This window comes from Mobula hypostoma, chromosome 8 (assembly GCF_963921235.1).
Source record: "Mobula hypostoma chromosome 8, sMobHyp1.1, whole genome shotgun sequence".
In the NCBI taxonomy this organism is placed as follows: Eukaryota; Metazoa; Chordata; class Chondrichthyes; order Myliobatiformes; family Myliobatidae; genus Mobula; species Mobula hypostoma.
The window spans coordinates 3,525,533-3,545,152 of record NC_086104.1 but is presented as its reverse complement, the minus strand read 5'-3'; the positions used below and the strand labels follow the sequence as shown (position 1 = coordinate 3,545,152).

The 19,620-nt window shown below is 44.8% G+C and overlaps 1 protein-coding gene across 2 annotated transcripts in view; it reads left to right on the top strand.

Annotated features, from left to right (window-relative positions):
- The first annotated feature begins 1,586 nt into the window (after positions 1-1,586).
- The window catches only part of LOC134350338 (uncharacterized), a 63,331-nt gene continuing 45,297 nt past the window's right edge, over positions 1,587-19,620 (top strand). Inside the window, exons 1-3 of one of the 2 annotated variants that reach the window (XM_063055402.1) lie at positions 1,587-1,673; positions 10,140-10,502; positions 15,693-16,037. In XM_063055402.1, coding sequence (XP_062911472.1) covers positions 1,625-1,673; positions 10,140-10,502; positions 15,693-16,037 — 757 coding nt within the window. In that variant the 5' untranslated portion in view covers positions 1,587-1,624. Of the gene's footprint in view, positions 1,674-8,881; positions 9,000-10,139; positions 10,503-15,692; positions 16,038-19,620 lie in introns of those variants that run through there. The other variant, XM_063055401.1, reaches the window with a different exon arrangement.

Here is a 19,620-nt window from a genome sequence, read left to right as displayed (position 1 = left end):
CAGCATGGATATAGCATTGACTGATTATCAGGAAGAAAATGGTAGGAATAAAGGGAGCCTTTACTAGTTGGCTGCTGATGACCAGTGGTTCCGCAGGGGTCTGTGTTGGGACCAATTCTTCTTACGTTATATGTCCCTAACGTGGATGTTAAAAATGATGTTTTTTTGCCAGGTTTTGGGATGATGTGAAGATATGTGGAGGGGCAGATAGTGTTGAGAAAGCAGGTTGTCTGCAGGAGGCCTTAGATAGCTGGGGAAATGGGGAAAAAAGTGGCAGTGGACAACATTTTTGGGAAATGTGTGATCATGTGCTTTGGTAGAAGGAATAAAAACATGGACTATTTTGTAAATGAGGAGAAAATTCAAAAGTCAGAGGAGTAGAGGGACTTGGGAGTCCTTGTGCAGGATTCCAAAAAGGTTGGCTTGCAGGTTAAATCGGAGGTGAGGAAGGCAAATGGAATGTTGGCATTCATTTCAAGAGGACTAGAGTACAAGAGTAAGGATGGAATGCTGAGGCTTAAAACACATTGGTCAGCCCACACTTGAAAAATTGTGAGCAGTTCTGGCCCCTATCTACGAAAGGATGTGCTGGCATTGAAGAGAATCCAGAGGAGGCTCACGAGAATGACCTCAGGAATGAAAGGATTCACGCATGAGGAGCATTTGAAGGCTCTGGGCCGTCACTAGCTGGAACTTAGAAGAATGAGGAGAATCTTATTGAATATTGCAAGGTCTGGACAGAGAGGATGTCTCAAAGTGGGGATGTCTAGGACCAGAGGGCACAGCTTCAGACTAGAGGGACATCCTTTTTGAATAGAGATGAGAAGGAATTTCTTCAGCCAGAGTGTACTGAATCTATGGAATTCATTGCCACAGGCGAATGTGGCGACCAAGTCACTGGGTATATTTAAAGTGGAGGTAATAGGTTCTTGATCAGTTCCGGCATCAAAGGCTATGGGGAGAAGGCAGGAGAAAGGGTTTAATCAGGATAATAAATCAGTTATGATGGAATGGTGGAGCAAACTGGATGGACCAAATGGCATAATTTTATTCCTTGGTCTTGTGGTCTTATGAGAATATGAAACCATTTCTCAAACAGTTGTCAGTACAGGGAAAGATGAAGCGAGCACAACATTAAGAATTTTAAATCAGTTGGGGTGGGAGCCAATGTAGGTTAAAGAGGATAGGGGTGAATGTGATTGGATTTAAGCAATGTGGTCTGCTGTAATGAGTTCTCGGGGTCTGCACACTGTACGGGGCATCAGAGAGTGTTGGACTCTGAGGTTTTTAAGCTCTTGAATTTGTTCATTGTTGTTTAACGATAATTATTAATCATTTAGAGTTGCTTGCGTTTTTCTCGAGTGACTCACTCTTTGTAATGCGTTCTCCAAGTGCTGTCTGTCTAAGCTTGTTTAGCCTATTTTGATCTGCTTGGGGATACCATGTGACTTGTATTATTTAAGTTGATGCCTGATTAGTGCTAATTGCAGGGTCCTAGTTTAGTTCTTTTGGAATTATTAAAAATAAACTTTGATTGTTGTCTCTATATTAATATCTGTCTTTCCTCTGTAGTTGGGTTCTGATATTGCCAGTGCACATTGCGACTGAAAGATCCTGCAAAGTAATGGACGAGGGTAGGATGTGCAGCCGAGTTTTGTCATTGGTGGCTAGAGGTGAGGATGCCTTCTTTTCTCAGTACATGTCCCGAGTCTATGTTCCAATGTCCCGAGTCTGCACTCCTCTCCAGTTCCCCAGCTGTGGAAGCCAAGTGTTTAGGTACATTTAAGGCAGAGGGTGATAGATTCTTGATTGGTTGGGGCATGTAGGGATATGGGGAAAAGGCAGGAGATTGGGGCTCAGAAGAAAATTGGATCAGCCATCATGAGATAGCAGAGCAGACCCAATGGGCCAAATGGCCTAATTCTGCTCCTATATATTTCTTATATATAGTCTTGGTCTTATGCTCTCATTCTCAAAATTTCCCTTCCTCCTCCTCAAGATCTCCATGCTTCCCAGGTCTCCCAGTTGTCCCTGGATCTTGAGTTTTCAGGTCTCCCTGGGACATCAGGTGCTGGCCATAGGGAGGGAGAAGACTGCAATGAATTCTTTGGGCCTGTCCGGGGCTCTGGGGAACATAGGTCTTCAAGGTTTTTAGATGTCCTGAATTGGTTAATTGTTGTTTAATAATAGTCATTAGTCATTTGGAATTCCTTGTGATTTTCTCTGTGACTCGCTCTTTGTAATGCGTTCTGATGCTTTCTGTTTAAACTTGCTGAGTTTATTCTGATAGGCTCAGGAGTTCCTGTGAGCAGACACCCGATGAGCACTAATCACAGAGCCCTGGTTTTGGGAATGTTACTTCTCATGGTGTCACTCGGCCGAGCCACTGATATTCTTTTTGAATTATTAAGAATAAACTCTTGTTACCGTCTCTAATCAGAGTCTGTCTTTCCTCCACACTTGGGTTCCAACATTGTCAGCACACATCGTGACGGTCGGTTTGTTTTAAGTTGATGGAGGGCAGGAGACTGACTGGATGTGTACCTGAATAGTTCAGCAGCCGGGCAGAGGGAGAGACCAGCATCTGTGTAATATTCAAGTAATAAGTGTGCCAACTTATAAACTTGTTACTTCCTTTTCAGTTTAATTGCTGAAACATTTAGAATGAAACTGGAACTCTTTCAACAATATTTGCATTCTACTTCTCTGTTCTGATATATATTACTCCACTGATGACACGATTGCTTGCTGGAGGCACTTCCTGAATTATTTTCATGCATAGTGCAGATGAAGTTAGAAAACATTAACCTGCTATTTTATCAAGTGTACACATGTCACGTACATCATCAAAGCCTCAAAGCCAACATTCAAAAATAGCATCTGCGAAATAAGCAGACGTGGTTTGACTTGGGGCTGACTTCCACTTTCTCTGCTTCTATATTGTATCCAGTTGGGATGGCTAGATTTAGGGGAGGTTTCTCCAGTTAGGGACACTTAGATTGGGCTTGTGGCTTTGTTGGGGGAGAAGAGAGAAGGTTCCAGAGAGAAGAGGCCATAAAAGTCGACCCGGAGCGGGCGGTGATTCAATGAAGCCAGGGGAGATCGAAGGAGGATCGGTGAAGGGCAAACCATAAGCTCCAACTTGTGCACATTAGACTTGCATTTAAAATGGGTTCTGTTCTTTTTTTGCTTTTTCTTTACTAACCCTTCAGTCAAATAAAGAATTATAAAGCTAAATCTTTTAATCGTATGCCATGTACTGTCTGCTATATCGTGCTACTGATTTGTAACAGGGTAACAAATTACACAGCATCCATGGGAATGGGGATCTGGGGGCTCACACTTCAATCTCCCATGCTTGTCGGGGCAGGAGATTGTTTTCTCTAGAGTTACGCAACCAACAGAATCAGAGTGTTTCAATTGTGGGACTATCGTCCGGGATCGATGTCGCTGGATGCTGTGTGATTGCCCTGAGCATTAATCCAGTGCGTTGTGTGTTTAAGTCTGTGCTCAACTATTGGCTGGTAAGATGATTATGATACGTGGTCATTGATGCTGTCGGGGTTGAGCGGTTATACGAATCCACGGGGTTACTGGTAACGAACGCATGCATATTGAGTGGGATTGACATTTGTCTACCTGATGTATTGTTAATTTGAATTTAAGTACTGTTAAAGCTGTAGGAAAAGTTACAATTGTGGGGTGGAGGTTTGATAAAATGACAGGCACAGACTTGGCTTTAGTTCAGACTAGCGCTGACGTAACTGCCTGGTACTATTGGGGCCCCAGGTGAGCAGGCCGTGGACCATCCATACGTTCTGGCAGGAGGAGTTTGTAGGGGAGCAAACACGAGGAATTCTGCAGACGCTGAAAATTCAAGCAACACACATCAAAGTTGCTGGTGATCGCAGCAGGCCAGGCAGCATCTCTAGGAAGAGGTACAGTCGACGTTTCAGGCTGAGACCCTTTGTCAGGACTAACTGAAGGAAGAGCTAGTAAGAGATTTGAAAGTGGGAGGGGGAGGGGAGATCCAAAATGATAGGAGAAGACAGGAGGGGGAGGGATGGAGCCAAGAGCTGGACAGGTGATAGGCAAAAGGGATAGAAACATAGAAACATAGAAAATAGGTGCAGGAGTAGGCCATTCGGCCCTTCGAGCCTGCACCGCCATTTATTATGATCATGGCTGATCATCCAACTCAGAACCCAGCCTTCCCTCCATACCCCGTGACCCCTGTAGCCACAAGGGCCATATCTAACTTCCTTTTAAACATAGCTAATGAACTGGCCTCAACAGTTTGCTGTGGCAGAGAATTCCACAGATTCACCACTCTCTGTGTGAAGAAGTTTTTCCTAACGTCGGTCCTAAAAGGCTTCCCCTCTATCCTCAAACTGTGACCCCTCGTTCTAGACCTCCCCAACATCGGGAACAATCTTCCCGCATCTAGCCTGTCCAATCCCTTTAGGATCTTATACGTTTCAATCAGATCCCCCCTCAATCTTCTAAATTCCAACGAGTACAAGCCCAGTTCATCCAGTCTTTCTTCATATGAAAGACCTGCCATCCCAGGAATCAATCTGGTGAACCTTCTTTGTACTCCCTCTATGGCAAGGATGTCTTTCCTCAGATTAGGGGACCAAAACTGCACACAATACTCCAGGTGTGGTCTCACCAAGGCCTTGTACAACTGCAGTAGTACCTCCCTGCTCCTGTACTCGAATCCTCTCGCTATAAATGCCAGCATACCGTTCGCCTTTTTCACCGCCTGCTGTACCTGCATGCCCACTTTCAATGACTGGTGTATAATGACACCCAGGTCTCGTTGCACCTCCCCTTTTCCTAATCGGCCACCATTCAGATAATAATCTGTTTTCCTATTTTTGCCACCAAAGTGGATAACTTCACATTTATCCACATTAAATTGCATCTGCCATGAGTTTGCCCACTCACCCAACCTATCCAAGTCACCCTGCATCCTCTTAGCATCCTCCTCACTGCTAACACTGCCACCCAGCTTCGTGTCATCCGCAAACTTGGAGATGCTGCATTTAATTCCCTCATCCAAGTCATTAATATATATTGTAAACAACTGGGGTCCCAGCACTGAGCCTTGCGGTACCCCACTAGTCACCGCCTGCCATTCTGAAAAGGTCCCGTTTATTCCCACTCTTTGCTTCCTGTCTGCTAACCAATTCTCCACCCACACCAATACCTTACCCCCAATACCATGTGCTTTAAGTTTGCACACTAATCTCCTGTGTGGGACCTTGTCAAAAGCCTTTTGAAAATCCAAATATACCACATCCACTGGTTCTCCCCTATCCACTCTACTAGTTACATCCTCAAAAAATTCTATGAGAGGATGATGGGACAGGAGGCCCAGGGAGGAAGAAAAGGGGGAGGGGGGAAAAACTCAGAGGATGGGCAAGAGGTATAGTGAGAGGGACAGAGGGAGAAAAAGGAGAGAGAGAGAAAGAATGTGTGTATAAATAACAGATGGGGTATGAGGAGGAGGTGGGGCATTAGCAGAAGTTTGAGAAGTCAATGTTCATGCCATCATGTTGGAGGCTACCCAGACGGAATTTAAGGAGTTGTTCCTCCAACCTGAGTGTGGCTTATCCTGGCCCTTATCCTTGTAAGCGGAACAAGTGCTACACATGCCCTTACACTTCCTCCCTTACTACCATTCAGGGCCCTAGACAGTCCTTCCAGGTGAGGCAACACTTCACCTGTGACTCGGCTGGGGTGATGTACTGTGTCTGCTTCTCCCGATGTGGCCTTCTATATATTGGCGAGACCAACGCAGACTGGGAGATCGTTTTGCTGAACACCTACGCTCTGTCCGCCAGAGAAAGCAAAATCTCCCAGTGGCCACACATTTTAATTCCACGTCCCATTCCCATTCTGATATGTCTATCCACGGCCTCCTCTACTGTAAAGGTGAAGCCACACTCAGGTTGGAGGAACAATGCCTTGTATTCTGTCTGGGTAGCCTCCAACCTGATGGCATGAACTTTGACTTCTCAAACTTCCGCTATGCCTGTCGTTTTTACTCGAAACCGGAGTTTTCAAAATTATCCGGCGTAGTATGGACATAGCCTCAGACAGCTGATGTGGATCAGTTAAGAAAGGCACCTACTGTCAGGAAGGCTTAGTGTGGCCATGCTCCAGTGTAGTGTTACATATAGAGGGTATTTATGCTAAAGCCGTACTTGACACAGCGTCTCAGGTCACTTTGCTTTACAACTGGTATCTGACACATTTACCATAAATGTCACTCAGTGCACTAGAGATCTGGGGTCTTACTGCAGGTGTTTCTTGGACTAACTAACTATGCTAGCAAGGAAGCAAATCTCTTGGTTGTATATTATGAAATAGTTCTACTTTGATAATAAATTTACTTTGAACTTTGAAGGATGAGAAGTGACTTTATCGAGGTAAGGGGAGATACGTATCAGAGGTACCTCTTTCCCACAAAGAAAGTGCCTGGACTGTCTCCCAGGGGTGGTGGTAGAGGCTAATACATTGAGGACATTTTAGAAACTGATACGTTAGATAAACTCGTGGATGAAAGGAAAATGAAGCTTTATGGTCTGTGTCGGAGGGAAGGGTTACATGGATCTTGGAGGAGATTAAAAGGTTGGCACAACATTATGGGCCAAGGGGCTGTACAGTGCTGTTCTGTCATAGGAGGGGCGCTGGGAGCAGACTCAAATGCAAGACACAGACACTGAAGTACTAGGAACAGGACAAGATTTATCAAAAAAGTAAGGGGAGTCAGGAAGAAACGACGTTGGACGTGGACACAGGCCCTGGGCGAGACAAGGACACCGGGCCTGGGCTAGGACTAAGACTAGGAAAGCGGGACCAGGACAAGGAACTTGGAACTAGGAGCCTGGGCTAGGACTCCGAGCCAGAGACTGGACAGGGACCCGGAACCTGGGTCTTGACTTGGGCTCAGGCCCTGGATTTAGGCGAGGACTGGACGTGGAACTCCTGCACAGGATGAGGCACATAGACAGGACGAGAATACGAGGCCTTGACTTGGACAGGACGAGGTTCTTGGACTAGGCTTGGACAAGACTAGGTGCTTGGACGTGGCTTGGACTAGACGAGGTTCTTGGATGTGGCTTGGACTAGGGACTCTTAGACTGGACGAGAGACTCCAGCACAGGACAAGGGATCTCCAGCATCGGGCTGGGCGAGGTACTCCTGGGCAGGACGTGGCTCTAGGACTAGGCTAGGCTCAGCTTTTGGACACAGCTCGGTTAGGCCCTTGAGTACGGAGCCGGGACTCCTTCTTGGAGTGCAGGGCCGGGACCCTCCTAGGACGCAGGGCCGGGACCCTTTCTTGGACGCAGGACTGGGACGCTTTCTAGGATGCAGGGCCGGGATGACTGTCGAGGATACTTGCTGAAGGAAACTGCCGAGGTAAGCTGCAGAGGGAGACTGTCGGGGATTCCGATGGGGAGGGGAAGGGAACAGTCCAGCAGGGAATCCTTAGTTTGAGAGGTATTTATGTGCTAGCCCAAAACAAGAATCAGGTGCCTCAATTAAGGCACCCAATGGAACAAGGGAAAACAGGTAAACCCGGAATAAGGATCGATGAACCGGACCGTGAATCCAAATGTGGATTTCATGGAACAGACCATGACAGTACTATTCTATGAGGCCTCTGTTGGTCAGTGTCGACCATGGATATTGTGTCCTAGCTGTCTGGATACACAAGCCTGGGGAGTACGACATGGAGAGCAAGCTGTTGCCCATGTAGCAAGCTCCCCCTCTCCACACCTCTGATGAACTCAAAGAAACGGTACAGACCAAATCAGTTTGACACCAGAAGTATCATGAGAATTACCAGTCAGTGTTGAACTCAATGTTGGACTGCCTTAGGGACTCCTGCGCCGGACTCTAAGTAATTCAGTGTAATGTGTAATGAATTGATCTGTATGAACAGTTTGCAGGACAAGATTTTCATTGTACCTTGGTAGTTGTGACAATAATAAACTAATAGAATTGGTTTGGCACACCATTGTGAGCTCTGTGTTCTGTGTCTCTGTTGTGTGCAGTTCTTCACTGACTCTATTGTGTTTCTGTCTATTTATAATGAATGCCCACAAGCAAATGGAACTCTGGGTGGTACATGGTGACAAATGTATCACTTGTTCGTTCGTTATGTGCCGTGTTGTATGACGCGGGTGATCATGGTCTCATGACCGTGATTGTTCTTGGCACATTTTTCCAGAGAAGCAGTATGCCGTTGCCTTCTTCTGGGCAGTGTCTTTGTGAGCCCAACCATGACCACCACTCTTTCAAAGATTGTGTGCCTGGTGTTAGTGGTCGCATAACCAGGACCTATGATATACATCAGTTGCTCATATGACCATCCACCTCCTGCTCCGATGGTTTCCCATGACCCTGTTCAGGTGGCCAAGCAGGTGCTACAATATGCCCAGGGGCGGCCTGCAGGCTAGCGGAGGGAAGAAGCACCAGACACACATATACTTTGATAATACATTTACTATGAACTTTGAACTTTACAGTAAGTGTCATACTGTCATACAGATAAACGTCTGTTTTGCCTGGTGTTAGGCCAGTGTTTGCAGCCTTACCATGAGGAGCCTACTGCCAGGGAAGGGAAACAGTGTACTTGGCTTGTTTCTCACATTTCAATCTGATAATGGTGTATGGGCATAAGGAGTGAGTTTCAGTGACAGACATGTAAATGTAGATGAAACATTCAGCTACTCTACAGTTTGTTACTATTTCTTCAGCAGTTTCCACAGGGCTGCCCACTCTCCCCCATCACTTCCTCTTCACACCCCGTGCTTTTCTGTTGAAATAAGCATGTAGGAAAGTCAAAGGAGATTCAGTCACTTGTGAAATACCAACGGGGAACATCGGGTCTGAATGAGCAGAAATTCAGTTTTTAAAAAACAAGTGAGAAGAAATGTTTGCAGCGATAATCACAACCTTGACTCTGTCCGTCTGTGCAATGGGTAAGTAAATTCCCAGAGTGGGGTCACCCAGTCTGAGACTGGTTTCATCTGCCTTTGAGTTTAATTGACCAGCTGTGGGCCATGGTACTGTGTACAGTTTTGGTCATCCTGTTATAGGAAGGAAGTTATTAAACTAGAAAGAGTGCAGAAACGATCCACCAGGATGTTGTCTGATCCTGGGATTCTGTGCTACAAGAACAGATTGTGTACACTAGGACTTTATTGCCTGGAATTGAGGAGACTGCGGGGGAGAGAGACCTGATAGAGGGGTATTAGATCATGAGAGGCATGGACAGGGTGAAAGCACACAGTCTATTCCCCAGGAAGGGGGTGATAAAAACAAGAGGACAGGTTAAAGATCAGAGTCGAGAGATTGAAATGGGACATTGGGGCAGCTTCTTCACACAAAGGGTGGTGCGTGTTTGGAATGAGCTGCTGGAAGTAGTGGAGTGACCCTTGCAATTCTGAGTGCAGTCTATAAAATCTTACATTGACCAAGATTTGTGCATTCGCATTCGATATTTCTACTTTAGATAGAGATATTTAAAATTATGAGGGGGATAGAGGTATTTAAAATTATGAGGGGGATAGATAGAGTTGACGAGGATCGGCTTTTTCCATTGAGAGTGGGGGAGATTCAAACAAGAGGACATGAGTTGAGAGTTAAAGGGCAAAAGTTTAGGGGTAACATGAGGGGGAACTTCTTTACTCAGAGAGTGGTAGCTGTGTGGAACGAGCTTCCAGCAGAAGTGGTTGAGGCAGGTTTGATGTTGTCATTTAAAGTTAAATTGGACAGGTATATGGACAGGAAGGGAATGGAGGGTTATGGGCTGAGTGCAGGTTGGTGGGACTAGTTGAGAGTAAGAGTTCAGCATGGACTAGATGGCCTATTTCCATGTTGTAATTGTTATATGGTTATATGTTATATATGGTTACTTCTGTGCTGGCCGCAGCAACCAGGAGATTGTAGGTCGGTTCAGAACAAAGTGAAAGAACTGAGCTCAGGATGGAAACAGTTACACTGCAAGTTGATATTCAATGCGCAAAATATTCATAAATATTTTTTGTAAATTTCAAATTATTATAATGGTTTTTGTGGTTCTTCATCTGCCCTGACCTTCAGTTGTTTACTACCCACAGGTGTAAATGCAGGGACAGTCCTGATCCAATCACCAGGAGTTGCGAAGGTGCGTGAAGGTGGAACGGTGCTGATACAGTGTGTCCTGGAGAGCAGTAATGTGAATGACATTGTGGATAAATTCACTGTACACTGGTACAACTCACACAATAAACTGACAGATAAAGGAATTGTCCTTTCTCTTTACACTGATGGCGGAGTTTACAGGTCACGGGGCTTCTCCGATCGATTTCAGCTTTCCAGGAATGTCACCACTAACAGCTACTCACTGACCATCAGCGATGTGATGGTCACCGACCCTAAACTTTACATCTGTGGCATTTGGGGGACGGTCTTTGGAAATGGAACCCAGCTGAATGTGACCAGTGAGTACTTCATGTTGGTTGTATTTCTAGTTACGTCTCTGTATCAACATCTACAAATAACGATAAGACCATTTTCTCAGTTTTATAGAAACACCTGTTATTAAAAATTTCTTTAAGCATAAAGAATGGGACAAACTGATTTTTTACAAGTGAACAATCTGCATGACTCTTCACTGGCTCCTGAGTAATTAGGGAAAGAGGATAAATGCTGGTACTGCCAGTGATGTCCGTGTCTGTGAATAGATGAGGGACAAGGTGAGGGATGACCATTGCACGGACTCAGATGCTGGAAAACAAAAACACCCAGAGGAAGAGCAGATGCCATCTGAATAAAACAGGACATTGACTGGACTGCAGGCATGATTAAAACAATGAGGATAATAATGAGATTTTGGCCACTAACCTCAGAAAAGATCTGCTGAGAATGAAGAGAGTCTGGAGGATGTTTACAAGAATGATTCCAGCAATGAAAAGATGAATGTACAAGGAGCATTTGATGGCCCTGGGTCTGTACTCACTGGAATTTAAGAGAATGAAGGGTGATCTCAATGAAAACTATCGAATATTGATAGGCCCAGATATTATGGATGTGGAGAGGATGTTTCCTATAGTGGGAAAGTCTAGGACCAGAGGGCACGGCCTCAGAGTAGGGGGATGCCCATTTAGAACAGAGATGAGGAGAAACTCGTTTAGTCAGAGGGTAGAGAATATGTGGAATTTATTGCCACTACTGTGGAGGCCGAGTCACTGAGTATTTTTAAAGCAAAGGTTGATGGGTTCTTGATTAGTCAGGACACCAAAGTTTTTGCAGCATCTGCAGCATCCCTTGTGTCTCTATCGACTCTTTCTATGTTTCACATAATTTTATAGTCACAGCTCTGTCTCTGATTTTCCTGTCTGTCCAAACTCCCCTTCTAACTAAAGCTCTGCAATCCAGGCCACGTGCTGGTGAACCTCTTCTGCATCCTCTCCAAAGTCTCCACAACCTTCTTGTAACAGAGTAACCAGAACTGCACAGGAAATGTTCCCCAAGCAGAACTTCACACAGCTGCTGCATGACTCCTTGTGCATATGCATTCTGTACGTGCAATCATAAATACAAGAGATTCTGCAGTTAATGGAAATGCAGAGCAACACACACAGACAATGCTGGAGGGAGACAGCAGGTCAGGCAGCATCTGTGGAGAGGAATAATGAGTCAATGCTTCAGGCTGAGCCCCTTCTTCAGGGCTGCATTGCCACTTTCAGTTAACAATCCAGTTACTCCATACCGTCACGATTATTTGACCTCCCAAAGTATATCACCTCACACTTGTCCAGATTTTTCATCTTTCCCATTTTTCAGCTCAAAATCTGCAACAGAACTATAACCTGTGGATATTCTGACACTCTTTTCATGACCCACAATGCCACATACTTGCAATTTTTGTGTCGCCTGCAAACTAATATATCAACCGACCTACATCTTAGACCATAAGATGATCTTTTTCTCCTCCTCACCCCATTTCCCAGCCTTCTCCCCTTCTGCCCATAATGTGCAATCAAGAACCTATCAATCTCTGTATTAAATACACTCAATGACCTGGTCTCCACAGCTGCATGTGGCAACAAATTCCACAAATCCACCACCATCTGACTAAAGAAATTTCTCCACATCTCTGTTTAAAATGGACGCCCCTTTGAATGTGCCCCCTTGTCCTAGATTCTCCTGCCATGGGCAACATCCTTTCCACATCTACTCTGTCTAGGTCTTTCAACATTCGAAAGGTTTCAATGAGATCCCCCTTCATCCTTCTACATTCCTGTGAGTACAGACCCAGAGCCATCAAACTTCCCTCGTATGATAGCCCTTTCATTCTTGGAATCATCCTTGTGAACCTCCTCTGGACCCTCTCCAATGCCAACACATCTCTTCTAAAATAAAGAGCCCAAAACTGCACACAATACTCAATGTGAGGCCTCATCAGTGCCTGATAAAACCTCAGCATCACATCCCTGCTCTTATATTCTAGAGCTCTTGAAATGAATGCTAATATTGCATTTGCCTTCCTCACCATCGACCTGAAACTTAACCTTTCGGGTGTTCTGCACAAGGACTCCCAAGTCCCTTTGCATCTCGGATTTTTGGATTTTCTCCTCGTTTAGAAAATAGACCACACATTTATTTTTACTACCAAAGTGCATGACCATGCATTTCCCAACTGTAGTTCATTTGCCACTTTCTTGCCCATTCTCCTAATCTGTCTAAGTTCTTCTGCATCCTACCTGTTTCCTCAACAGTACCTGCCCCTCCACCAATCTTCATATCATCTTCAGCTAATATCACAAAAAACAGAGGACCTGATACAGTTCATTTCAGAACAGAACTAGTCACGGTAACTCGCAGAGTAACAGCCCTTCCCCACTCCTCCATCTTCTATGGCCAACCCAGTTTTGAGTCAATCTAGAGTTGCAGGGTGATGGGAACCAGACTGCCAGGGCAGCTGCTGGAGTGATTGTGGGAATAATGTTGTGAAGCCTACATACAAAGTAAGGAATCACATTTTCAAGCATGGTGGGATGAATATTCAGATCTGTACATATTTCAATGCAAGGGGTTTTGTAGGAAAGGCAGATGAGCTCAGGACATGGATCAGCACATTGAATCATAGCATTCAGATTCAGAATCAGGTTTATTATCACCGGCATGTGTCGTGAAATTTGTTAACTTAGCAGCAGCAGTTCACTGCAATACATGATAATATAGAAAGTGTTACGAGAATACACATAAAATTAAGATGTTTGCTGGCCTGGGCTAGCATCAGTGGCATCAGCAGTTGGTCTGCCACCTGCCCTCAGGGGAAGGAGAGATAAGGAACAATGGAGCAGCGTCTGGAGATGTGTAATGAAGGGATGTGGGAGGAAGAGCTGTCTGGAGCGGCTCCCCCCTTTGAGCCCTGAACTGTTTGAAGTGATGGACAGGCGATACCCCAGCAGGGGGATAAAAAGGGACAGGTTCGCTAAGACACACACACACGCCACCCGAGGTAACGAGACCCTGGAAGCGGTGCGCTTCTCACGAGTGGGTGAGAAGTCCCAGACAACGACAAGGGTGGAAAGGTACGATCAGCGGGAACCCGGTGTGTGTCCGCCCTTGCCTGGGTGCCGGGTTCACTGCAGAGGATCGACCGCATCTGGAGGAGGGGTCACAGTCGGTGACCTCAGGTGACATCACCAAGGACCCGCCCAAAAAGCTGTTTGTGAGCCATCCCGCTGGTCTGTGAGCCATCCTGCTGGTCTGTGAGTGAAGCAGTGTTCTGAATGATCAGTTGTTCCTATTCTATCTCTCTCTTCCCCCACATTGTCCACCGCCATGGCAACGATTACTGCGAACTGAACTACTAAACTGGACTGAACTTTGAGTCATTTTGAAATTGGTCATTTACCCCTAGACAACGATAGAGCTTGATTGATGCTGTTATCTTAATTCTGTGCACATGTGTGTTTATCATCACTGAACTGTTGCATTTATTATCCTTTCGATTACTGTGTTGCTTGTTTCTTTAATAAAACTTTCTTAGTTCTAGTACTCCAGACTCCAACTGAGTGATCCATTTCTGCTGGTTTGGCAACCCAGTTACGGGGTACGTAACAAAAGGAAAAATATAAATCAATTATATTAACTATATATGTGTGTATATTAAATAGTTAGATTTTAAAAAGTGCAAAAACTGAAATAATATATAAAAAAGTGAGGTGGTGTTCACGGGTTCAATGTCCATTTCGGAATCGGATAGCAGAGGGGAAGAAGCTGTTCCTGAATCTCTGAATATGTTCCTTCAGGCTTCTGTACCTCCTACCTGATGGTAACAGTGAGAAGAGGGCATGTCATGCGTGATGGGGGTTCTTAATGGATGCCATCTTTCTCAGGCACCACTCCTTGAAGATGTCCTGGATATTCCAGAGGCTAGTACCAGGATGGAGCTGATTAATTTTACAACCTTCTGTAGCTTCTATCGGTCCTGTGCAGGCCTCGTAGCTGTCAGTGATAATGAATTCCACTGATTCACCATACTCTGGCTGAAGACATTCATCTTCATCTCTCTTCGAAAGCAGCATCCTTCGATTTTGAGGCTGTGCACTCTGGTCCTTGACTCCCCCCACTACAGGAGACATCCTTTCCACATCCACCCTATCCAGGTATTTGATAGGTTACAATGAGATTCCCCTTCATTCTTCAAAATTCCTGTGAGTACAGGCCCAGAACCATCAAATTCTCCGCATATATTGACCCTTTCATTCCTGGGATAATTTTCATGAATCTCCTCTCCAATGCCAGTACATCCTTTCATAAATAAGGGTCCAAAACTGCTCACCATATCCCAAGAGCAGTTTGACCAATGTCCTGTACAGCCTCCGTATTGCATCCTCTGACCAAGTAATGTGTCTAGTTCTGGTCACGCACCTGCAGAGAAAACTTACACAGATGTGGCCAAGACGAATATCAGAGTTGTATTGTACATACATACTTTGACCACAAATGGAAGCTTTGAACCAGGACTTAATCACTGCTCTTTGAACAAAAACACATGTTTTGATGTTATTTTAAATCTACTTGCTCAAAGCAGTGTTGTGTAACGGCCTTAAAAGTACACATTACTGACACTCATTAGAAACTGTTCAGCAACAACCTCCTGTCCCAGTTAAACAAAGTGAATCTTGCCTATTTTCTCAATTAGTTTTTGTTATTTGAGAGATGTCCCAAATAAGCGGCTCCCAACAGCCCAATGAACCAGAATCTACTGTATCTGCCTGGAACAGGTTACTGGGGTAGTAGTGGAAGCAGGGAGTTTGTTTGACTTTAAGAGGATGTTAGATGGACACGTGAATACAAAGGGAATGGAGGGATATGAATGATACATAGGAGGAGGATATTTAACATAAATGAGTATCAAAGTCGTCACAACATCAAGGCCAGATGTCCTGTCCAGTTCTGTACTGTTCCACGTTCAATTCGAAGTGGGTGGTGATTACTTGAAGCACATATTTATCACCCAACCTTGGTCTCACCTGAACTCTGTAAACTCAGGAACAGCCGCAACATAATATTAATATCAGAAGCAATAAAGTGTTTGTACTTTCACGAGAGTTCATGTAACAAAAGATGTCTGCTTCAAGCTGGGGTTGAAGTGACGATATTCTCCCTTACAGGTGCAGATGTTCCTGTCCTTATCCAGTCCCCGAGCGTACAGCGTGTCACTGAGGGTCACACGACGTGGTTATGGTGTACCATGAGCAAAGCCAGGCTGGAAGACACCGACGTCCACTGGTATCGGAAACTACCTGGGCAGGACATGGAGTGGGTTTTAACACACAGGGCAGGAGGCAGCCCAGAGTGGGGACAGGGTTTCACTGGGAGGGTCCAGTCCTACAGAGACACGTCCAACAGCAGCTTCACCCTGACAGTCACAAACGTGGTGCACAATGATTCTGCCGTCTATTACTGCAGAGTGTGGGGAGACATCGATGGGAATGGCACCCAGCTCATCGTAACCAGTGAGTACAAGTTCTATTTATTCAGCAGTGTGTTCCTGCATTGGGAGTTATTCCACCACCATTCACTTCCCGTGGCTGGGCACATTGTACTGAAGAACACACAGTGTAATACTGGAGCCCCATCACTGGGACACGATCCAGAGCACTGTGGCCCCTAACTCATGGGTGGGGAGCACCAACATGGTGACTGACCGTCTGCTCTGTGTGTCCAGTTGGATATTTGAAAATAAATGTCAATGTAGAGTGTGTTATCACAGGAGAGAAAAGGAGAAGCTGTTCAGTGTTCAGAGTCAGAGATCAGGGTGTCTTAAATCAGAATCAGGTTTAATATCACTAGGATATGTTGTGAAATTTGTTAACTTAGCAGCAGCAGTACAATGCTGTACGTGTTAAAATAGAAAAAATAAGTAAATTAGTTACGGTAAGTATATATCTGTATATTCAATTGCTAAATTAAAAATAATGCAATAACAGAAATAATACTTTAGAAGAAGTGAGCTGCTGTTCATGGGTTCAATATCCATTTGGAAACATGTGGCAGAGAGGAAGAAGCTGTTCCTGAATCACTGAGTGCGTGTCCTCAAACTTCTGTGCCTCCTTCCTGACGGTAACAATGAGAAGAGAGCATGTCCTGTGTGATGTGGGTCCTTAGCCATGAACGCCTCCTTTCTGATGGATTTATTTTCTTGCAGACTTAATAGAAAATAACTTCTATAGAATCAATGAATGACTCCACCAACTTGGTCAGGGATAAGGGAGAAAATATTATTTTCAGATGCCACATGGTCTTCAGAATTCTCTCCAAACTATAACAGCCCTTATAGCAACATAGAAAATAGGTGCAGGAATAGGCCATTCGGCCCTTCGAGCCTGCACCGCCATTCAGTATGATCATGGCTGATCATCCAACTCAGAACCCTGTACCAGCCTTCTCTCCATACCCCCTGATCCCTTTAGCCACAAGGGCCATATCTAACTCCCTCTTAAATATAGCCAATGAACTGGCCTCAACTGTTTCCTGTGGCAAAGAATTCCACAGATTCACCACTCTCTGTGTGAAGAAGTTTTTCCTCATCTCGGTCCTAAAAGGCTTCCCCTCTATCCTCAAACTGTGACCTCTCGTTCTGGACTTCCCCAACATCGGGAACAATCTTCCTGCATCTAGCCTGTCCAATCCCTTTAGGATTTTATACGTTTCAATCAGATCCCCCCCTCAATCTTCTAAATTCCAACGAGTACAAGCCCAGTTCATCCAGTCTTTCTTCATATGAAAGTCTTGCCATCCCAGGAATCAATCTGGTGAACCTTCTTTGTACTCCCTCTATGGCAAGGATGTCTTTCCTCAGATTAGGGGACCAAAACTGCACACAATACTCCAGGTGTGGTTTCACCAAGGCCTTGTACAACTGCAGTAGTACCTCCCTGCTCCTGTACTCAAATCCTCTTGCTATAAATGCCAGCATACCATTCGCCGTTTTCACCGCCTGCTGTACCTGCATGCCCACTTTCAATGACTGGTGTATAATGACACCCAGGTCTCGTTGCGCCTCCCCTTTTCCTAATCGGCCACCATTCAGATAATAATCTGTTTTCCTGTTTTTGCCACCAAAGTGGATAACTTCACATTTATCCACATTAAACTGCATCTGCCATGAATTTGCCCACTCACCTAACTTATCCAAGTCACCCTGCATCCTCTTAGCATCTTCCTCACAGCTAACACTGCCACCTAGCTTCATGTCATCCGCAAACTTGGAGATTCTGCATTTAATTCCCTTGTCTAAGTCATTAATATATATTGTAAACAACTGGGGTCCCAGCACTGAGCCTTGTGGTACCCCACTAGTCACTGCCTGCCATTCTGAAAAGGTCCCGTTTATTCCCACTCTTTGCTTCCTGTCTGCCAACCAATTCTCTATCCAAATAAATACCTTACCCCCAATACCGTGTAATTTAAATTTGCACACTAATCTCCTGTCAAAAGCCTTTTGAAAATCCAAATATACCACATCCACTGGTTCTCCCCATCTACTCTACTAGTTACATCCTCAAAAAATTCTATGAGATTCGTCAGACATAATTTTCCTTTCACAAATCCATGCTGACTTTGTCCAATGATTTCACCGCTTTTCAAATGTGTTGTTATCACGTCTTTGATAACTGACTCCAGCAGTTTCCCCACCACCGATGTTAGGCTAACCGGTCTATAATTCCCCGGTTTCTCTCTCCCTCCTTTTATTAAAAAGCGGGGTTACATTAGCCACCCTCCAATCCTCAGGAACTAATCCAGAGTCTAAAGAGTTTTGAAAAATTATCACTAATGCATCCACTATTTCTTGGGCTACTTCCTTAAGCACTCTGGGATGCAGACTATCTGACCCTGGGAATTTATCTGCCTTTAATCCCTTATCACCACTTCCTTACTAACATGTATTTCCCTCTGTTCCTCCATCTCACTAGACCCTCGGTCCCCTACTATTTCCGGAAGATTATTTATGTCCTCCTTAGTGAAGACAGAACCAAAGTAATTATTCAATTGGTCTGCCATGTCCTTGCTCCCCATAATCAATTCACCTGTTTCTGTCTGTAGGGGATCTACATTCGTCTTAACCAGTCTTTTTCTTTTCACATATCTTTAAAAGCTTTTACAGTCAGTTTTTATGTTCCCTGCCAGCTTTCTCTCATAATCTTTTTTCCCTTTCCTAATTAAGCCCTTTGTCCTCCTCTGCTGAACTCTGAATTTCTCCCAGTCCTCAGGTGAGCCGCTTTTTCTGGCTAATTTGTATGTTTCTTCTTTGGAATTGATACTATCCCTAATTTCCCTTGACATTCATGGGTGTACTACCTTGCCTGGTTTATTATTTGCCAAACTGGGATGAATAATTGTTGTAGTTCATCCATGCGATCTTTAATTGCTTGCCATTGCGTATCCACCGTCAACCTTTTAAGTATCATTTGCCAGTCTATCTTAGCTAATTCATGTCTCATACCTTCAAAGTTACCCTTCTTTACGTTCAGAACCTTTGTTTCTGAATTAACTATGTCACTCTCAGGGCATCCACACTTTCAGGGCCAGCCAGATATCACTGACTTCAGTAAAGAGTTGTAAATTATTCTTAGGGCTAAAATTTATTTAAATGTTAGGAATTGTCAATTGCTGGGGAAAAATACTGCCTTGTATTGAGCTCCATAAATATACATTAATGTCTACATATCCAACACACAGATCCCGCGGATGATCCCGTCCTTGTGCAGGATCCACCAATCAGCAAGGTGCCGGAGGGTGTAACTGTCCAGCTCCACTGTGCCTTGTATAATGCCAGTGTGACTGTCACCGATGTCCAGTGGTACCACCAGCGGCCGGGGAACAAGAGCAAGTGGGATGGTTTTCCCTGGAATGTAAACTGGGAAGAGTTGGGAAATGGAAAAGAGGGAAAGGACAAGTACTCTGGAATAATATAGAAAATCCTGGCAAATCATTGTGTAGATGAATAGGTTTTTCTCTATACCTCAGTACGTGTGACAATAATAAACCAATTTACTAAGAGCTCGCCCTGTGGGTGTGAGTTGTCAGAACTGGACG